Source organism: Hippoglossus stenolepis, chromosome 9 (genome assembly GCF_022539355.2).
Source record: "Hippoglossus stenolepis isolate QCI-W04-F060 chromosome 9, HSTE1.2, whole genome shotgun sequence".
Classification (NCBI taxonomy): Eukaryota; Metazoa; Chordata; class Actinopteri; order Pleuronectiformes; family Pleuronectidae; genus Hippoglossus; species Hippoglossus stenolepis.
In genome coordinates, this window is record NC_061491.1 from 19,500,049 (window position 1) to 19,518,017 (window position 17,969).

The 17,969-nt window shown below is 43.6% G+C and overlaps 1 protein-coding gene across 3 annotated transcripts in view; it reads left to right on the forward strand.

Annotated features, from left to right (window-relative positions):
* LOC118115446 (aminopeptidase O (putative)) overlaps positions 1 to 17,363 on the forward strand; it is a 70,720-nt gene extending 53,357 nt beyond the window's left edge. For all 3 annotated transcript variants that reach the window (XM_035166590.2, XM_035166592.2, XM_035166591.2), the window contains 4 exons: positions 2,941 to 3,057; positions 8,465 to 8,551; positions 8,635 to 8,784; positions 16,662 to 17,363. In XM_035166590.2, coding sequence (XP_035022481.2) covers positions 2,941 to 3,057; positions 8,465 to 8,551; positions 8,635 to 8,775 — 345 coding nt within the window. In that variant the 3' untranslated portion in view covers positions 8,776 to 8,784; positions 16,662 to 17,363. The remainder of the gene's footprint in view (positions 1 to 2,940; positions 3,058 to 8,464; positions 8,552 to 8,634; positions 8,785 to 16,661) is intronic.
* Positions 17,364 to 17,969: the final 606 nt, after the last annotated feature.

Genomic DNA, 17,969 nt, shown 5'->3' on the forward strand with positions numbered 1-17,969 from the left:
TTTGTCAATGTACACGTGTGTGTGTATGTGCATGTGTGTCATTGTTCTGCCGAGGTTTAGAGGTCAGTGTGTGAAGGGGACATTTCAGCAGTATATTTCCCAGAGGTCCTTGCAAAGCTCGACTCAATATAGACTTCATGCAACCAACACATGTCAGCGGTTTGCATGCGAGCGGAGTGTCTATGTTGGTTTGTACATTCTTTTATATATATGTAATGTCCATATGAGCGAGATTACAGGCCGTGTGTGTGTGTGTGTGTGTGTGTGTGTGTGTGTGTGTGTGTGTGTGTGTGTGTGTGTGTGTGTGTGTGTGTGTGTGTGTGTGTGTGTGTGTGTGTGTGTGTGTGTGTGTGTGTGTGTGTGAGAGAGAGAGTATCAGTCAGTCAGTCAGTCAGTCAGTCAGAGAGAGACTGTATGTTCTGTCTTTTTCATCATTAGCATTCCTCAGCTTTGATGGACAATACAGGAATGAAATGCTTTTTTTATGTGACAGAATTCTGCAGTGTGCGTGTGTATGAGAAGATCTTTTCTCATGGATCGTTGAGATGAGGGGAATATGTTTCCCCCTTCAGTGGTAAAGTGCTTTCAGCACTGTACTATTAAGGGCTATTGTTAACCATGACATGATCAAGGCTCTGGACTGTGTGTGTGTGTGTGTGTGTTTGTGTGTCGGTGTCTGCGCTGTTTGCAAGTGTTCATGTGCCAAGTGTTCTTCAGACTCTACCCATTAATAAGGAGTACTCAGCCATGGAGTTCACCTTTTCCCCTATAATTGCTCTCTCTCTCTCCCCTGATCTCTTCCCCTGTCTCCCCCTGAACTGTTCCTCCCCCACCACACACCCACACACCCCCACTGACATGAAGCCTTCTAGCAGTTGACAATCACTTCAGTAATATAACACATAAATTAGGTTTTAGGCAACGATGGATGGATATTCAGCTTTTACTTTAATTCCCAATTCTATATTTTCACATCAGATCTAACTTTTATGGTCAAATATTTTTCAGCCTGCCGAAGTAGAAATGAGGTTGAATATAATCCAAAAAACTAACCTCAAGTTTTATAGCACATAATATGATCCATAAACATGACTCAAATTCCACGATCATTTTGATCAGCAATCGTGTGTGTGTGTGTGTGTGTGTGTGTGTGTGTGTGTGTGTGTGTGTGTGTGTGTGTGTGTGTGTGTGTGTGTGTGTGTGTGTGTGTGTGTGTGTGTGTGTGTGTGTGTGTGTGTGGGGAGAGAGACAGTGGCAGGATCACTTTAACAATATAAAAAGATTTTTAATGTACCATCATTGACCAGGAATTTGTTTTTTGAGACACTGGTACAGACGTTTTGATTACCACCATAAGTACATACGGACAGGTGTGTGTGTGTGTGTGTGTGTGTGTAAAGCAGCGTTTTATTGCCGTGGACCTCCTCTCTTTTCAAAGGGTGGGAGAGGGAGTGAGGAGGATCATGGGTGGGCCCCAAAGAGACCCCTTTAGAAATGGAGACGCCACTTCAGACAACACGCAGCCCTCACAACATGGAGGGAGGAGGGACGGAGGGAGGAGAGTCAATAGAGGGTGAAGGGAAAGACTGGATACCAGATTTTCCAGAGTTATATGATCATCAGCGTGTGTGGGTGTGTGTGTGTGTGGGGGTGGGGGTGTGTGTGTGTGTGTGTGTGTGTGTGTGTAGCAGGAGTGGCAGTCGTGTTTGATTTGAGCATTTGCCAGCTAGAATCTAGGTGTTACTCCCTCAGCTCCAACAGCTACATGCTGAAATACGTCTTGGTTTTCGATCAAGTTGTTTCCCAGCAGTGCTTGGGAGGTTGTTTACCAAAGACAGATTTAAGTGGAGAGGCTCTTTCTAAAATATATATTACACAAAAGCAGCTATTTACCGTAATCTCCCTGCCTGTGTTTACATGAAGAGAAGGGTTTCATCTGCCTCCTTCTCTGTCATTTTGTGTTTTCCTCCCCCTTTGTGCTCTGCTTCGCTCAGTCACACACACGCACTTTATACCTATTTTCACATTCGCCTCCACTGAGCCTTCAGCCATTAATTGTGTCCCAGACTGGGACCAGAGAGAAAGTGCAGCTGGGAGTGCTGGGTATAACAGGGAGAGAGGCAGGCGAGGCAAGGCTGGGCACAGCATCTTCCCCCTGAGGAGGAAGTCGCTCTGTCGTATCGCTGCCCACATCCATCCGCGGAAAAATCACCTAAAGTCACTGCAGAGTTGCTGCCGTCCCTGATGATTTTAGTCATCAGAAGAAAATAGATTGTTTCCTTGAGGTTTCAACTCAGCAGAAGAGTGCATTCGCTAGTAACAAGCAGCAGCAAAGCGTTTCCTATGTTTTAATCTCAATCAGGGGGTTTCACTGCAGTCTACAAAGACTAATGGTTTCTAAAAGATGTCTTATTTTGGCAGTTTGTGTCCCTGAACAGTTTCTCTACAATACAACAATAGAAAAAAAACCCCTCTTCATTGCTTTGTTTCACTTCTCTTTCTGTCCTCGGTCCAAATAGTATTTTCCCTTCGTCTGTCCTCTTTTGCCTTTTTTTTTGTAGTATTTCCCAGTTGTACAGAATTTGCTTGGTTTATCATGTTTATTTAATCACCGCTTCAGCTCGGTGTTATTATGTTTCCTCACTTCCCTCTGTATTAATTGCCTAATGTTTTTTCTCTTTTCATCAAACCTTTCCCAGTACAGCGAAGAAAATGACATTTATGGAAAATAATGTAAATGTGTTTGTGGGTGGGTGCACAGTCTGCAATACGTGAATAATTTTGCTAGTCTGTATTATTTTGGTAGTTTAGTGGTTTAAAGGTTTCGGGTGCTGGATTTTTTTTTCTTTGCATAATATTTAGTAAATGTCTCAATAAAGTTTATGAAGGAGCTTGTATTAGTCAGCACTATTAATATTGTATATTGGTTTGTCTCCTCAGTTGACGTCGGAGCAGCTCGTGATGCTCCTGGAGCTTCTGTTGGAGGAATCGGAGCTGAGCGTGGCGACGATCCGCACTCTGCAGAGGACCTACAACCCGCACAAGCAAGACGCTGAGGTGAGTCCACACACAGACACACAACACACATGCACATATAGAATGGACCCACACACAAGCGAATGTACAGATGGAGAAACAGGATGACTATCCTTCATCCATAGGGTATGAGGGGAAATGATGTGAATGAAATGTTGTGGCTTCAACATTCACCAGATCTGCAGTTCAACAGCGATGGGAGATTTTTAACCAATGTGTTTGATAGTGCTATTTGTTTTTAGAAAAATGGTGTTCATCCCGTCAGTAAAGTTCCAGAACCTCCACCAAGGCCCAACAGTCAAATTCCACACACTCATAGATACCAGTCCCCTGAATATGACGGATTGTTTTTTATCAAGATCCATTAATTATTGGTGAAATTCATCCTATCTCGCAATGTTAAAGAAAGTTTAAAAGAAATCCTGGATCCGCCATCACATCTTCCCTGACTCATCTCCTACCCTTCCTCCAAATTTCAATAAAATTGGTTTAGTAGTTTTTGCATAATCCTGCCAACCTCCTTGGTGCAGGTAAATAAACATCAAGGAACACTGAAGCTGATCTTCCAGCTGTTCCTGGCCCAACACCTTACTATGACACTTTGTTTTTATTTCCTTTAATTTGTCGCCAGTCTGTACGACTCCAAACTCTCTCGATCTCCTCCGGTAATAAAAAGTCTCCCTTCCCATCCCACGACGCAGCGCTCAGTAATGTGCAGTAATTTTCTGCTGTAATAGCAGCTCTCTTCTTTACGGCTGAAGCCCACAAGTATTCGCTTCATGTTTTAGCACAAAGTTTCTTAATGGTACTATTAAAAATGTTTGTGAGTCAGCGTGAGTGTGTCCATGTCTGTTTGTGCTCTTCTGTCTGTGTGTGTCTTTGTGAGTGTGCGTGGACAGATCAAAAGTTCCTCACTGTACAGCTGTGGCAGAGCCCGTAAACTGTCCACGCTAACCCCCATCATTAACACATGGGTTTTCTGGAAGAGAAACATTTGATACATATTCAGTTCTTCACAAGTTCTTATTAGTTATATGAGCTGTTTTGTTGGGGCACTGATGTATATAATGGGGCTCAGATGTTCTACAGGGTGGAGCCAGCTGACACTGATCTAGATTATCTAAAGATGCATTTAATGACCATTTTTTATTATTTACATTCCTCACAAGCCTCGTGTTCAAGTTCCCACAATAAAAAAAAAAACCCTCTTCATCTAAATCTATGTTTCAAAAGCATTCTATGAATCTGAAAGCAGGATTTGTTTCAGAGACTTAACTTGGACTTCTTTAGGTTATAATGATACTCTTCATTTTTCATGATGGACCTCCTGGTCACTCTGCGTTTTCCCTGCGGGTCCAGCGTTAGGCTTTAGGCCTCTTTAGTCCCACTTCCTGGCAGATGAAAGTAGATTCGCCTCCAAAATTTCCAGGAAACAACTTTCAGTGTTTTCTAAAAATACACGGGGCCATTATGCACATAGTCATGCATGGGAAAAAAAACACACATTTACACAAACACTCACACACAGCTGCACACACCTGTCTAAAGGCAATGGTCCAGTCCTAATGTTAGTGATCTCGTTCAGAAGAGGTTAATCACCTACATCTCTTCTTATAATCGTGGCCATTTATTCTCCTCTCTGTCTGTCTGTCACTCTGTTTCTTGCCTTTTCTTTCCTGTCTCCACTTCTCGCTCAGCTTTTCTTTGCCTGAGACAACATCCTCTTCAGAAGATTGATGATTGATCTGTTTCAAATTCCTGGATAAATACAGGACTGAGTGCTGTTCCGCCTCTGGAGCCCCGTTACTGTTTGCCTGGGAGAGAGTGAGAGCTTTTCAGAGTGGATGAATATTGAATTATGGGAATGATGGTGATGGTTTCTGAAAGGTGGTTTGTAAGAATGCATTGTGATCCGACTGATGGATCACCTGAAAATAGAACTTTGTTAAAGGGCCCACTAGTGATCAGTAACTCATCTAATGAGGATTTGATATTTAATCATTTTAATTAACACATTTGATGACTTTTTTGTTATTACTTCATTTGTTGATCGCCTTGTACATTTCTTATATAGCAGCACAGCACGCTTGACCTCTGTTCTCTGCAAACCTCTCAAAGTTTGATAAAAGGAGCTCGTCTTTGGGTTTTTGTTGCTGTGACGACTGGCGTGCGAGCTTAAGTTTCCCCGTATGTGTTCTGCATGGTCACGTACACAATAGTGAAAGGAAATATGTGGCTGACCACCGGTGTGCGTGCAGCGAGCTGCTTTGTGAGCGGTGTGAGTGACCATGAATACGTGTATGAGAGTCTGTGTGAGCCCGAGCATGTGTTTGCATGTATGAGAAATGTGTGCGTGACTGCTTTTCATAAGAGCCTCATGTGATGCAAGATGCTGTGTGACCCCTACATGCGCACGGTGTGTGTGTGTGTGTGTGTGTGTGTGTGTGTGTGTGTGTGTGTGTGTGTGTGTGTGTGTGTGTGTGTGTGTGTGTGTGTGTGTGTGTGTGTGTGTGTGTGTGTGTGTGTGTGGTTTCGTGAGTACATTTCTGGTTTTGTGGGAGTGTGTCGAAGGCCATCTGTTGGTCAAGCACACTGGGCATATTGTGTGTGTGGTGCACAGGTTACGTTTCCTCCTCCAGTGACTGGAGACTTCACGAGACCACATCAAGAAGCGTCTGGTTCAACCGGCCGCAACATGTGGAGCGGGGGAGACGATGAGAACGAGGGGAAACAGTTATTCAGAAAGGAGTGCCTGAGAGGGAAATACTACAGAAAAAGTCACCTTGCGTTTATTTATACAGCCTTTAATCAAAACGGCTCAAAGGGCTTCACAGGCTCATAGAAGACTGGAAACAAAAACAGCTCCTCAAGTGAGCAAAAACACTCTAATGGGAAAAACTTAAAAACCTTGCGAGGGATTACAGAGGAAGAAATCCCTTCCAGGCCTAATAGGTGCCATTGGGCAAATGACTTGATGGGAAATAATAATGGCTACAAATGGATAGTTGTGGAGCGCGAATGCAGAAGAGGGATAAAGACTTAAAAGGAATAGTTCGACATTTTCAATCGCTTTTTTGCCGATAAAGGGAATAAAGCACCGTGCTGGAGTGCAATATGTGCACAAATCACACTGCGTTTTGTCTCTTCACTCCATGCATGCTTTTGCGTGTCAGTCCTGTGTCTGATTGCAAGATTACTTGTCACGCGAGCGAGCACAAAGTACGTTAGCATGACTTGTAGCGTGTGTGTGTGTGGACTGGTGGAAGTGTAGGGTGAAGCAGGGGTGTGGGTGCAGTAATAAATGAAGGAATGTCACTGTGTAATTGCATGTGCTGTCAGAGAGAGGGGCCCCAGCCAGAGGGGAACAAATACAAAAAAAAATAAGGGGGTGAGGAGAGGTGCACCAGGCAGCTGCTCTGCCCCAGGGCTCTCCCCAGGAATGTAACCCAGCACAGGCAACAGCTGCTGGGGCTTCGCAGGCCAAAAGGGCAGGGATGGCACCAGAGGGCACACACACACACACGCACGCACTATACTTGCTTGTGCACACTCCAACATTAATGAAAGCAAACACACACATATATCAGTGTTCCCTTGTGGGCAGAAGGTAGAAGATACACTTGACTTCCACTTTTTGTCTTTTGTCAGGTCTGCTGTGGGATTTTTTGCAGCTTTTCTGAGCAAACAGACGCCGAGCATAAACAGCAGAAGAGAGACTTTTAAAGTTGGATGAAAGGAGGAAGTAGAAATCCCTTCTGAGACCAATTAAGCTCATGTTTATTTAGTATTTTTCAGAGTTAATGTGAGGATTTAAGTGCGTCTGCTGAGTGAAGCATCGCTCAGTTTGCCTTCATCCTGCTGCATAAACAGGTGGAGGGCAGCGCAACACTTCCAGCACAAACAAGTGAAAGTTAAATAAAACTCCTATTAAGAGTGTTCCCACATTGACACAGAACTCAGGTGGATCATTTGGCTCCTCTGTAGAAAGCTTAAAATGAATCTCTGTACAAGCGCTGTCGAAAAGCCCAAAGCTTGAGCTGCTGAAATAGAATCAATCACTGAAAATCCCACGCTTGGTCACTGTCCTCTCCAAAGGACTAGTTTATTATCCTGAGTGTGGAGGAGATGGTTATGGAGGAGATTGAAACAGCCACAAAAAAAACCATTGGAGGGAAACTGTCAGGCTTTAACGTAGTGACGGTGCTTTAACAGATTTCTCATCTGGACTTTTTTTTTTTTCTCCATCGTCCTTCTGTCTCTTTTATCATCAGTGTGTCTGCGCCCCTAAAACTCGACCGTGCACACGCCTGCGCACGTGCACCGATGGTCACGTGCACGCTCGCAGCAGATGATGATGGGTGGTGGCTGAGGCAGGGACAGAGCCAGTCTCTGATCTCTCCTGTAACTGCGGCAACAGAGCTCCTATTGATCCTCTGGGAGAAAGGCCAGGCATTAGCTTTCACACACACACACACACACACACACACACACACACACACACACAAATATACACGCGTGCACACATACAGAAAACACACATAGTCGTGGATTTAAATAGAAGTTCTACACGTGAACTTTGGATTGAGATGGCTCTGTTTCTAAAGCAAAGTTCACGTCAGCTAATCCTCTGATTCTGGATCAACCTCGTCATTGTCAGTGGATCCTGCAGCTTTGTCAGACGAGCTGTTTGTCTTTTGTTCCCGGCTTTGAGGGAGATCTGCTCACATTCATGTTCTAGTGCAATGACCAAAAGAGCATACGAGTGAAATGTCTTCCAACATGGCGACGTTTGGAGGAATCTCTGCCATCGGCACCATCCTGCATGTGGATACTTCTTTGATCTGTCTTTAGTAGTAATGTATACCCTGACACAAGGGTATATTGAATTTGGTAAAGGTTTCATGTGGTTTGAATGAGCAACAGAAACTCAGACCTTATATAACCTCATCAGAGCCACAGACACACTGTGGGATTTGTCATCACTTTTAAAACCTAACTCCTTAAAGCTGGTTTTGAAACTGTCTTATTTTAATATCACTGCCTCTTTATGACCTGTGTCTGTGGTCAGATTTACCACGGTCATGGATGACGTGGATGAAATGAGAATTACGATACATTACCTCATCGCTCTGCATCCTGCAAACATCTGTGTAATGGTGGGGTTTGATATTCCAGCCAACTTTAAACCCCCGTACATTGAGTGACTTGGTATTGTCTCAGGTGGGATGTTCCATTTGCCCACAGTAAGAGGAGGGCGTATGGATTTCTCGTACCTTTTATAAAATCAACGAAAGGGAAAAGTTTAATATATTTTTATGGACTCTTTATTTTATAAGTTCTGTGTTGGTCCATGTTATTAATATGCTGCTCTTTCGATTTCAAACTTGAAATCTATATTTGTTTTTCATTAATATGTTTTTGCCTCCAGGTCCGACATCGCTGGTGTGAGCTGGTGGTCAAACACGGATACACTCAGGCTTACGGAGACGTGGAACACTTCCTGGTTCATGACCAAGTAAATACACATATCTTCACTTTTAAAACACTGAGTCATTGTATCACAAAGTAAGAAAAAGAACCATGACCTGTGTGTTCCAGGCCATGGGTGTGTATCTGTACGGGGAGCTGATGGTTCACGAGGATCCCGAGCAGCAGGCTCTGGCAGGTCGCTGCCTCTCATTGGTCCAGGAAGAGATGGACCAATCGGCACGTAGAGTGGTGGAGGAGATGATCTTGTGACGTTTGGAGGTGAAGTCTCATCTTCAGCTTTTTATTCACTGGGTGTCAAACTGTTTTCTGTCTTTTAGCGGAGCTCGTATTTCTAAAGGCAAACCTATGTGCATCATGGGGCCTGATGTTGATACTGATATTAAGGAGTAAATCATTTCCTATTACATATATATAAAATGCCAATGGTTCCTAAGATGTTGTTATCGAACCTTTATGACAAAGACATTTTATTCAGGCATTGTTTACAGTTTAACCATAAACCTAATTATAAATGACTATAAAATTATTAAAAAAACACAAATTCAACCAAATATATAGAACTTGAATTAAGAAAATACCCTTTTTTACGTAAAATGTAAAATCTTTTCTACATTGATTATTCTGTAAAAAGAAAAGATTTCATAACTGTGCGTATCTGCAAAGATGAACACTGCAACTGATGTACATGTCTTTCTATGGTTGTGAGGAAAAAACTTCAGTGCAGGGACATTTTGGGCCGGTCCACTTTACTTCAAAGGGTTTTTTCATGGTTAAGACTTGGTTTTAAGGTTAGAATTAGAATTAGGTCAGAGTACGAGTGTCCTCACAACTAGGGATATATAAATGTGTGTGTGTGTGCGTGTGTGTGTGTGTGAGTGTGAGTGAAAGGCTCATATTGATTTACATCAGCCAACAGATAAATTGGTCGGGCTCGACATATTTCATCAGTATTCTAATAGTTTGTCTCTCGACGAAATATAGTGTGAAACCAGATGCTTTTTAATTGGCTGGTGCTTTTATACTTGAACCATCTGTGGTGATAAGAATCAGTAACATCCCTATAATAAAGCTTGGATGGGCGTCAGATAGGAAACAATGATCTGCATCATGTGATCGTTTCAAATCGTCTTGTTTTCCTTCTTCTGTCTTGAAGTATTTCTACATTTTAAAGTCAATATTTTATCTCGCATCTGACCTTTTAATCTGAAATGGCTTCTGTGAAAAGAAAGCTTTGTGTTGGACTGATCCTGATTCCATCTGCCCCAGCGGACAGTCCACACTTGAGTCACTTGGCTACCTATACAGCACATTCCTTCCTGAGCCCACTGAGTGTGTGTGTGTGCGTGTTTGTACACTCAGAATGGGGCCTTTTCCGTGGTTTCACAGCAGCGCCATCAGGATGTGTTTGTCAGAGAAGGAATTTGGGAATGTGTTCCTCAAACAAACGAGGGAGGGAAGAGAGAGAAAGAGAGAGAGAACGGGTCAGCAAGCATTTTCTGAGGGGCTGGAGACGGACTCTGCTCGATGGAGGGTGATTTTTATCCTCTTGACCTTGAAATTCCTCCCATGTGTGTGTTAGTGTGTGTGTGTGTGTGGGGGGGGGTCTATGCGGAACCACAACTGTCAACCAGTGGGCTTTTCTGACGACTCTGAACAGTGAGGGGTTTATTGGTCTCACACGAAATTTATGGTTTGGACAGACAGACGGACAGAAGAGGGAGGAAGAGGGAGCGGAAGGGAGGACCTGAGTGGAGACAGGTTTCTTTGAAGCCGCTGATCTTTTTTTATAACAGACCTGGAACCACCTGTGAATAATGAGAGCAGGCAATTACATGGCTCTTGTCTCAACACTACCAGTACAGTAACCCCGGCTATTCCTCAAGGCTGTAAAACACAGTGTTATATACAATACACTATGGATATATTACTGAAATTACATAAATTTTTTTAAATATCTAGGTTTTTTTTCTCTGCAGAATTTCACACTCCAAAACTAATCTTCACATTTTTTGGTCCGCCCAACAGACCAGAAACTATTTTACATCATTGTGACTTTAGAGGAAGGCAGCTAATCCTCATTTGAGAAGCTGAAAGAAACAGCAAACATTGGGAATTAAGTTATTAACAGATTTTAAAGATCGTCACAGTTTAGGTTTCGGTTGATTTAATCAGATTTTGACTGGAACGTCCTCCCGGAAACGTACACGGTGGTACTGGGAAATTCTTGATATCTCCTCCCTGCCTTCTTCAAAGACAAGGGAGAGGAGCTCAGAGAGAATACTGAATTACAAAGAAATTGTTCTATGCATTACTATAATGTTACAATACAATGATGTAATTAAATGTGTAATTTAAGGTAGGATAAAAACACTTTTTATTGGATTTGTAGAAATCCTCTTCATGCCCCGATAGCCATCGATAAATAAAGTCATCTGAACTAAAAACTGAAAGAGAAGAAGCCGGTGTGTGTGGCCCTCGCAGGACAGTGATCAACACGACCAATCATTTCATTCGGACATGATTAAATTATGAGTTGGCGTACCTGTCTGTCACTAACCAGCCTTCCTGCCCGTGCTCTCACTGCACATGACCAGACGTTAGCGAGTGAGTCACAGTCGCACATGTTCATGTGTTACAGGGACGCAGCTTTGACGAGAGAGTGTAACCTGCTCTTGCAAGCAGGATTACCAACCCTAGCTTTAACGTACATTTTTAGTAAGATTTTGATAAAATGTATATATTGCTCAGTGTTCTCTGATTTCTTAACCTCCCATCAGTTCACACATAATCTATTTGCTGCGTTATCGTCCAGCACGTCCCCCAGTTCAGTGAGCGTGAGGTCAAACCAGGCGTCTGCGACCTCGGTCAACACAGGCGACGTCGAGAGGCTCGTCCACATCAACCTGAGCCTTACACCTTCTAATTCTTTTTTTAGTCCGAGGCCGAGCCACCACATGACGGCGTTTTATCTTCAGACACACACACACACACACACATTTGCACAGGATGTTAAAGGCTTTCTAGACAAGTGCTCAGCATCTGGCTCAGTCCTGATAAATCTCTCTCACACACACACACACACACACACACACACACACACACACACACACACACACACACACACACTTTCGTAGCGCCTATCTGTCTGTGCCTGCAGATCTCTTGTCATCATCCTTCACCCCCTCGCTACACCCCCCTGTGGAGCCGCCCCACAAGTACAGGAGGAATGAAATGGGGCAGCAAAGACCGAAAAACAAAACAAGAAACAGAACACTTAGAGATGAATGTCCTAACTTTTACTTTTGCCTCCCACCGGGCCGAAGCAAACAAGCCTCTGTAAACATCGATGGATCACGGTGGTCAGCTGAGCTCGGGTCCAAATCTCTCTCCAATTAAAATGATGGATGAACAGATCTCCTCGCTGCTGTTGCATATTATACTGTGGGGAGATGGATTTACGTTTTACTGTCCCCCCCCCATCCCACTCCCACACACACACACAGACACACACACAGACAGGCACAGACAGACCACAGTACAGTGGGATCAAGCTGAGGCGGCCTGAGAGGGTTTAATTGAAAACAACATGTCTCTCAAGGCACACTCCCTGCTCTGTGTTTTTAGACCTAAAAGCACAACCCTTTAAAAAGAGAAGGGTGGTCTCTCCCTCTCATTCTCTCATCCCCTCTTTCTTTCTTTCTTTCTTTTCCCCCCTCCCTGTTCACTCTCTCGTTCTTTTCTTCCCCTGGTACATGCCTTTGGAATCCCTCTTGATCCGCTTAATGAGGGGCATATCGCCGGGTTAGCCAAGCGTGGCGAATGGGAGAGGAGGAGAGGGGTATCCAAGGAGCTAGTGTGCGAGGAGAGGGAGCGAGGAGGATCTACAGGTCCGGTCCTCCATGACTTGGAGCCCTGATGGCAGACACGAGGGAGGGAAAGAGAGGGAGAAAGAAAGAACAAAAAAAATAAAAAGAAAGGTTTTTCCATGTGTGAGTGGTGGCAGGTTTAGCGGTGGACTGGACCTGAGGACGTAGCAGGAAAAAAAAAGCGAGAGAGAGAGAGGGAGGAGATCTTGTTCTTTCATGTCTGAGCTGTGAGGGTTCCTGGCGTGCTGATTTGTGACTTATGATAAAATCACATTGCCAGGGATTACCACACAGCCCTGACCCAGCCGGCTGCTATGGTAACCAGAGCCCCCACTACACACACACACACACAAAAACACACTCATTCCCCCAAAAAACTTAAAAAAGACATGATTATCTAAGAGTGTGATTGTGTTTGAGGAGCTGATGATTTTGAAGTGCGGAAAAGAAAAAAAGGATGATGAGGGAGCCAGAGGGCCAGATGTGGGTGTTTGGAAGAAGTGTAGGAGTGTGTGTGTGGGTGTGTGTACGTGTGTGTGTACGTGTCAGTCAGACAGACAGGCAGCGTTTGTATCCTCTCTCCAGCCAGGCACAGAGCTTAGCTGATTGGTGAACAGTGATTGATTTCCTCTTTGTTCACAGTGGCTAAGTTCTGCACCTGAGGAGAGCATGACCCAGACAAGCAGACAAGAGAAGACAATGAGCGGGTGTGAAAGAGAAAGATTCTGTGGTGTGTGTGTGTGTGTGTGTGTGTGTGTGTGTGTGTGTGTGTGTGTGTGTGTGTGTGTGTGTGTGTGTGTGTGTGTGTGTGTGTGTGTGTGTGTGTGTGTGTGTGTGTGTGTGGTGTTTTTCCCACTTTAATTACCTAATGTGCGCTCATACATTTCAGTCACAGAGCTCCTTCCCCTTTGTCCTCCGTTCTTTCTCGCTCCTTCCTTGATTGTCCCGCATCCTCTTTCACCTTTCCCTTCATTCTCTTATCTCATCTCTCCCCCCTTCCTTTCTCCTCATTCCACATTTTCCTTCAACTCTTGCTCAAATGTGAAAAACCTTCCGCCCCAGACCCCGTCTCACCCAGACGAATCAAACCCCTCCTGGCATATTCAAAACCGCTGGGCAACGTTACTAATGAGCTGCACTTTGTGTCTGTTGTTCTTTCTGCGTCTTTCATCTTCCCTCCTTGCTCTTGTACTCGCCCCTCTCCACTTCGGTCTCGTTTTAGTAAAGTAGCGTTATTTTGCAGATGACGCTGGTTGCACGCTCCGTAGCTCTATAGTGAAGGTGAGAGCGAGGAACCTCAGGAGAGAGACTGTACTTCCAGTGCTAATGAGGCCTGGGGAGACTTAATACTGCTGACAGATATTTCATCAATCAGGGACCAGTTGCTTTTAATGCCTTTTTTCAAACGTGTCACCCAATCGCGGATAAAAGGTTTTATCTGGTTCGGGTTAGTTGGTTGTTAGGCTCTGTTTGCATGTTTGGAAAAGACCAACACACGCCAGCTGATCAAAACAACTCATCAGTTCAGTTTAAAGAAATAATATGTGACAATGTCTAAAAAAAAAACTGTTATATTTTGTTGACTCGTGAACTTAAATAATCTCAAATGTTTCCAACAATGTTCAAACCCAGAAATATCCACTATTTTATTCAAGGTAACGTTTAATTGTGATCGTCTTTTAATTTGGTCATGTTGGATGTAACTCTTGGCCTCGTCTACAACTTCCTCGTAGCCAGTTTGCCAGTTGGCAGTTTTTTCCTCTCTCTGATTGTATTGGTCACTCATAATGAATCAGCATTATTCACTGCTGTTTACTGTGTAACGTGAATAAAACACAGGACCTCCCACGTGAACACGATTTGCACGTGAGTCCCATCAGATAGATTTTCATCGGCAATGGCAACAACTCCCATAATCCCACACGGTTTCATGATGTCATCAGACTAGCTCTTTTGTTATTGTTTTGACTGAGAGACCTTTAGCGGCTGAAGATACATATTGTACGTTTAAGTGAACCAGATCTAAAGAGATTCCAGAAACAGCAGAGTAAAAGAAGGTGGACAGGATGATCATGAAATCTGTTCTGAAAATCATCCTTCTAACGTTTCAGTTTTTAAACTGTAAATCAGTTTGGCAGTGAAAAGTAGCGTCTGTACGTCCCCGGCTGATCTGTATTGATTTCTGATCTAATCTCAGCTCGAGGAAGGAGGGATCCAGACATAAAGCAGATGGATTCTCACACTGTGCATGAAAACAAGACTGAGGTGCCACCGATGGAAATCTTTAGATGATTTCAGAGCCTTCCATCACTTGGGTCTGTCGGTGTCATTTTCTGGGTGAATTGAAGTGTTTTGAAAATAGATTTACTTTGCGAGAAATGCTTTTACTGTGTCGTCTCAGATAAGAGAAAGAAAAAGCTGGGATCCCGGAAAAAGGCAAGAATTTGGAATAGGGTCAAACCACATGCTTGGTTTCCAGTATTACAGCGTTTAGTGAGGGAGCGTTCTGGAATCAGTCGATAAGCTTCATTAATAAAAACTTAGCAATATGTGCATGTTTATCATATTGTTTATTTACATCTGCTCCATCTGCCAAATAATGATTAAAACATTTCCGTGCGTAAACCTCAGAAAAACAAATTCAACAAAGAATCGTATACGACTGAAAGTTTCCAGTATTGACCCAAAGCAACTGAACATACAAATGTCTCTTGAACGTGGGCGTCCACCTTCATTCCACCTGATTGTCATGCAAATCAAAACAGTGACAGATGGCTGTTAATGTGTTTTAAAACTGGCCCGTCTTTTTTGGGCGATCAGCACCGGAGCCCCGAGGAGGTATTATTACGCTCTATATTCACCACGACAAAATGGCGACTAAACGGGGACAGATGTGTAAATTAGAAATGAGGGCCATGTGGAGCCTGCCATTTTTAGACCTATATTTAGGGCCTGTTAAAAGAGTAATGACCATCAAAGGCCTGTAGAGGAGAGGAATAGCGATCAGGGCCAGTATCTGAAAGGTGATTTATTACACTCTAATGGGAGGGAAATGGTGCTCGGCACATCAAAGCACGAGGCAACAGGGAGAAAGACACCAAAAATAAACTTATTGAGCTCCCTCCATCCATCCTTCCCTCCATCCCTCCTTCTCTACACGCAGCCACACTTTGACCATGTGAAGCTGCTGCATGAGACTCCATTGTATATGCAGCTTCCTCTATGTAAACTCGTGCAGTATGTGGGGGTGTGGTCTTAAGAAGGTTGTGGAATGTGATGCTGATGGATTTATATCTCGATTTTTAAGATCAAAATCCTAAAATAGCCTTGAAGCCCTTTTATTTATTTATGTTTTATTCCAACAATGTAAGAATCATTTTGATCGCTCCACACCGTTCACCACCCACAGCCTCAGTGCAGCTACAGTGTCGAGGTTCCTTACGGGTTTGGCAGAGCTGCCTCACGATGGCACTTCATTACAGACACTGTAAGAAAAAGAAGACAATGGGTCGTTCATGGCCGACCAGTGCTCGATGAGAAGGATCTGGACTCGGCCTCCTGTGCCTACTGAGCTGATTATCAGTCCTAATACCACTGGCTCAGTTCAGCAGGAACAGGAGTCCAGTCCCCTCACCAGCGAACCACAGACAACACTGGTCCGGGTCCGACAGAACCACAGACGACAACACTGGTCCGGGTCCGACAGAACTACAGACAACACTGGCCCGGGTCCGACAGAACTACAGACAACACTGGCCCAGGTCCAACAGAACTACGGACAACACTGGCCCAGGTCCAACAGAACTACGGACAACACTGGCCCGGGTCCAACAGAACTACAGACAACACACTAATCTTTACAGGGTGATTTGTGTGTTGTGCTGTTTTTCAATTTTAACAATTATAGCTCCTTTCAAAATGTAACTTTTTAATTAATTTGCAGGACAGGTTCAGGAAACTTTCAAAGATCAAGGAAAATAATTATATGCGGACAAAACTTAGATCAACAAATTTATTAGGATAGGATTTTAATTTGGCAGAGCTGGACTTATTGACTACAATCAATAATCAGTAGTAGTTAGTAGTATTCACATCCTCCTCAGAAATCCAGTATCTGTTGACTTCTGTGTCTTTGGTCCTTCAACATCTTTTTGGATTGAACTCACACACTAATCAGTGTTTTCTTTACATCAGGTTGAAAACGAACACGCAGCCAGGGGCTTGTACCAAATGTTCTGCAATGCTCCAATCTGTATCTTTCTCTTCCAGGTTGCCGACCACAGACGGAGATGACAGGAGTCTGGCTCACGAGGGCTCACGAGGGTCCAGAGCTCACCTCCTTTCCCCCGGCAGGAGAGGAGACGCCGCAGAGTCGCCGAGTAGCGTGAACACCAGAAGGCCGCGCTCTTACTCCGCGGCCGAGGCCAACTGGCGATGTTTAGAGAACAGCAGTTCTGTTCATTCAAGTCTAAAGGGATGGTCTGTGTGGACCAGGGACGGGACAGGCTGTGTGTAGTGAGATACACTGTTGTTGCCTCCGTTATTGCTGCGGTAAGAGAGAAGCTCCACATTTCAATCTGCTCCGAACGACCGAACATGTGAGAAGTGATTTTTCATAAAGATACTGCACCCCCGACCTCAGCAGCTGCGTCTCAGCTAGTTTCTGTGTGTGTGTGTGTAGGTGTGAATTCATGTCTGTTTAGTCTACAGCCACGATCTGGTTCTGGAGTTTAGACTGGAAAACCTTCCAGGTGAATAATGTTTTCATACATAACACATGACTTCACTTCACTCTGGCCTGTAACGACACTGGAAATTATACACTTGACAAGGCTCAGGACGTTTTCTATACGTCCATGTGACGGTTCTGTAACTGCTGTGTAAATATAATGATGCCAAGATCTTTTCCCTGCGTGATGTCAAGTGAGTTTTTTTATACGTTCATGTTGAAATAAAAATTGTTTTCTTGAACCTGTGACTTTTTAAGCTCATTCCGTCTCTGAAGGAGTAAAAGTTGAAGATTTCTGACTGATTTTATTTGCAAAGGTTCAAATATCTAGAATCTCATTTCATAAACACCTCCATGTTTATCACTGAATTAAACACTGCTTGTTTAATGCTTTTATAAACGAGTATCACCACCACATGTCGTGAAGGTTTTATAAAGAAATGTAATAAAAGGTAGCAAGTGTTTGGCTTTTTTGAGTGAGGTCGTGTTTACCTTCACTTTTGACCACTAGAATCTAATCAGTTTCAAATTTGACTATAACACTGATCAATAATCATTCATAGAACAGATCTATATCTTTCTGTTCTAGACAGATGATGGGATCACTTTAGATTTATGAGTTTATCACTAACCCTGTTGGAGTCCACTCCATCGATGAGGGGATCCAAAGTCTGTCACATTACATTAAGTGACCTCTTATGTACCGATCTCATGTAGATGAATTAGTAAAACATGTCTTAACATTGAGGACAGTGGAGGGTTAGTCAAAAGAAAGGAACAACGCTTATGAGGAGCTCTGGTAATAACTCCCAACTTGAGATAATTTTTTTATTTCAAGAACAAATATT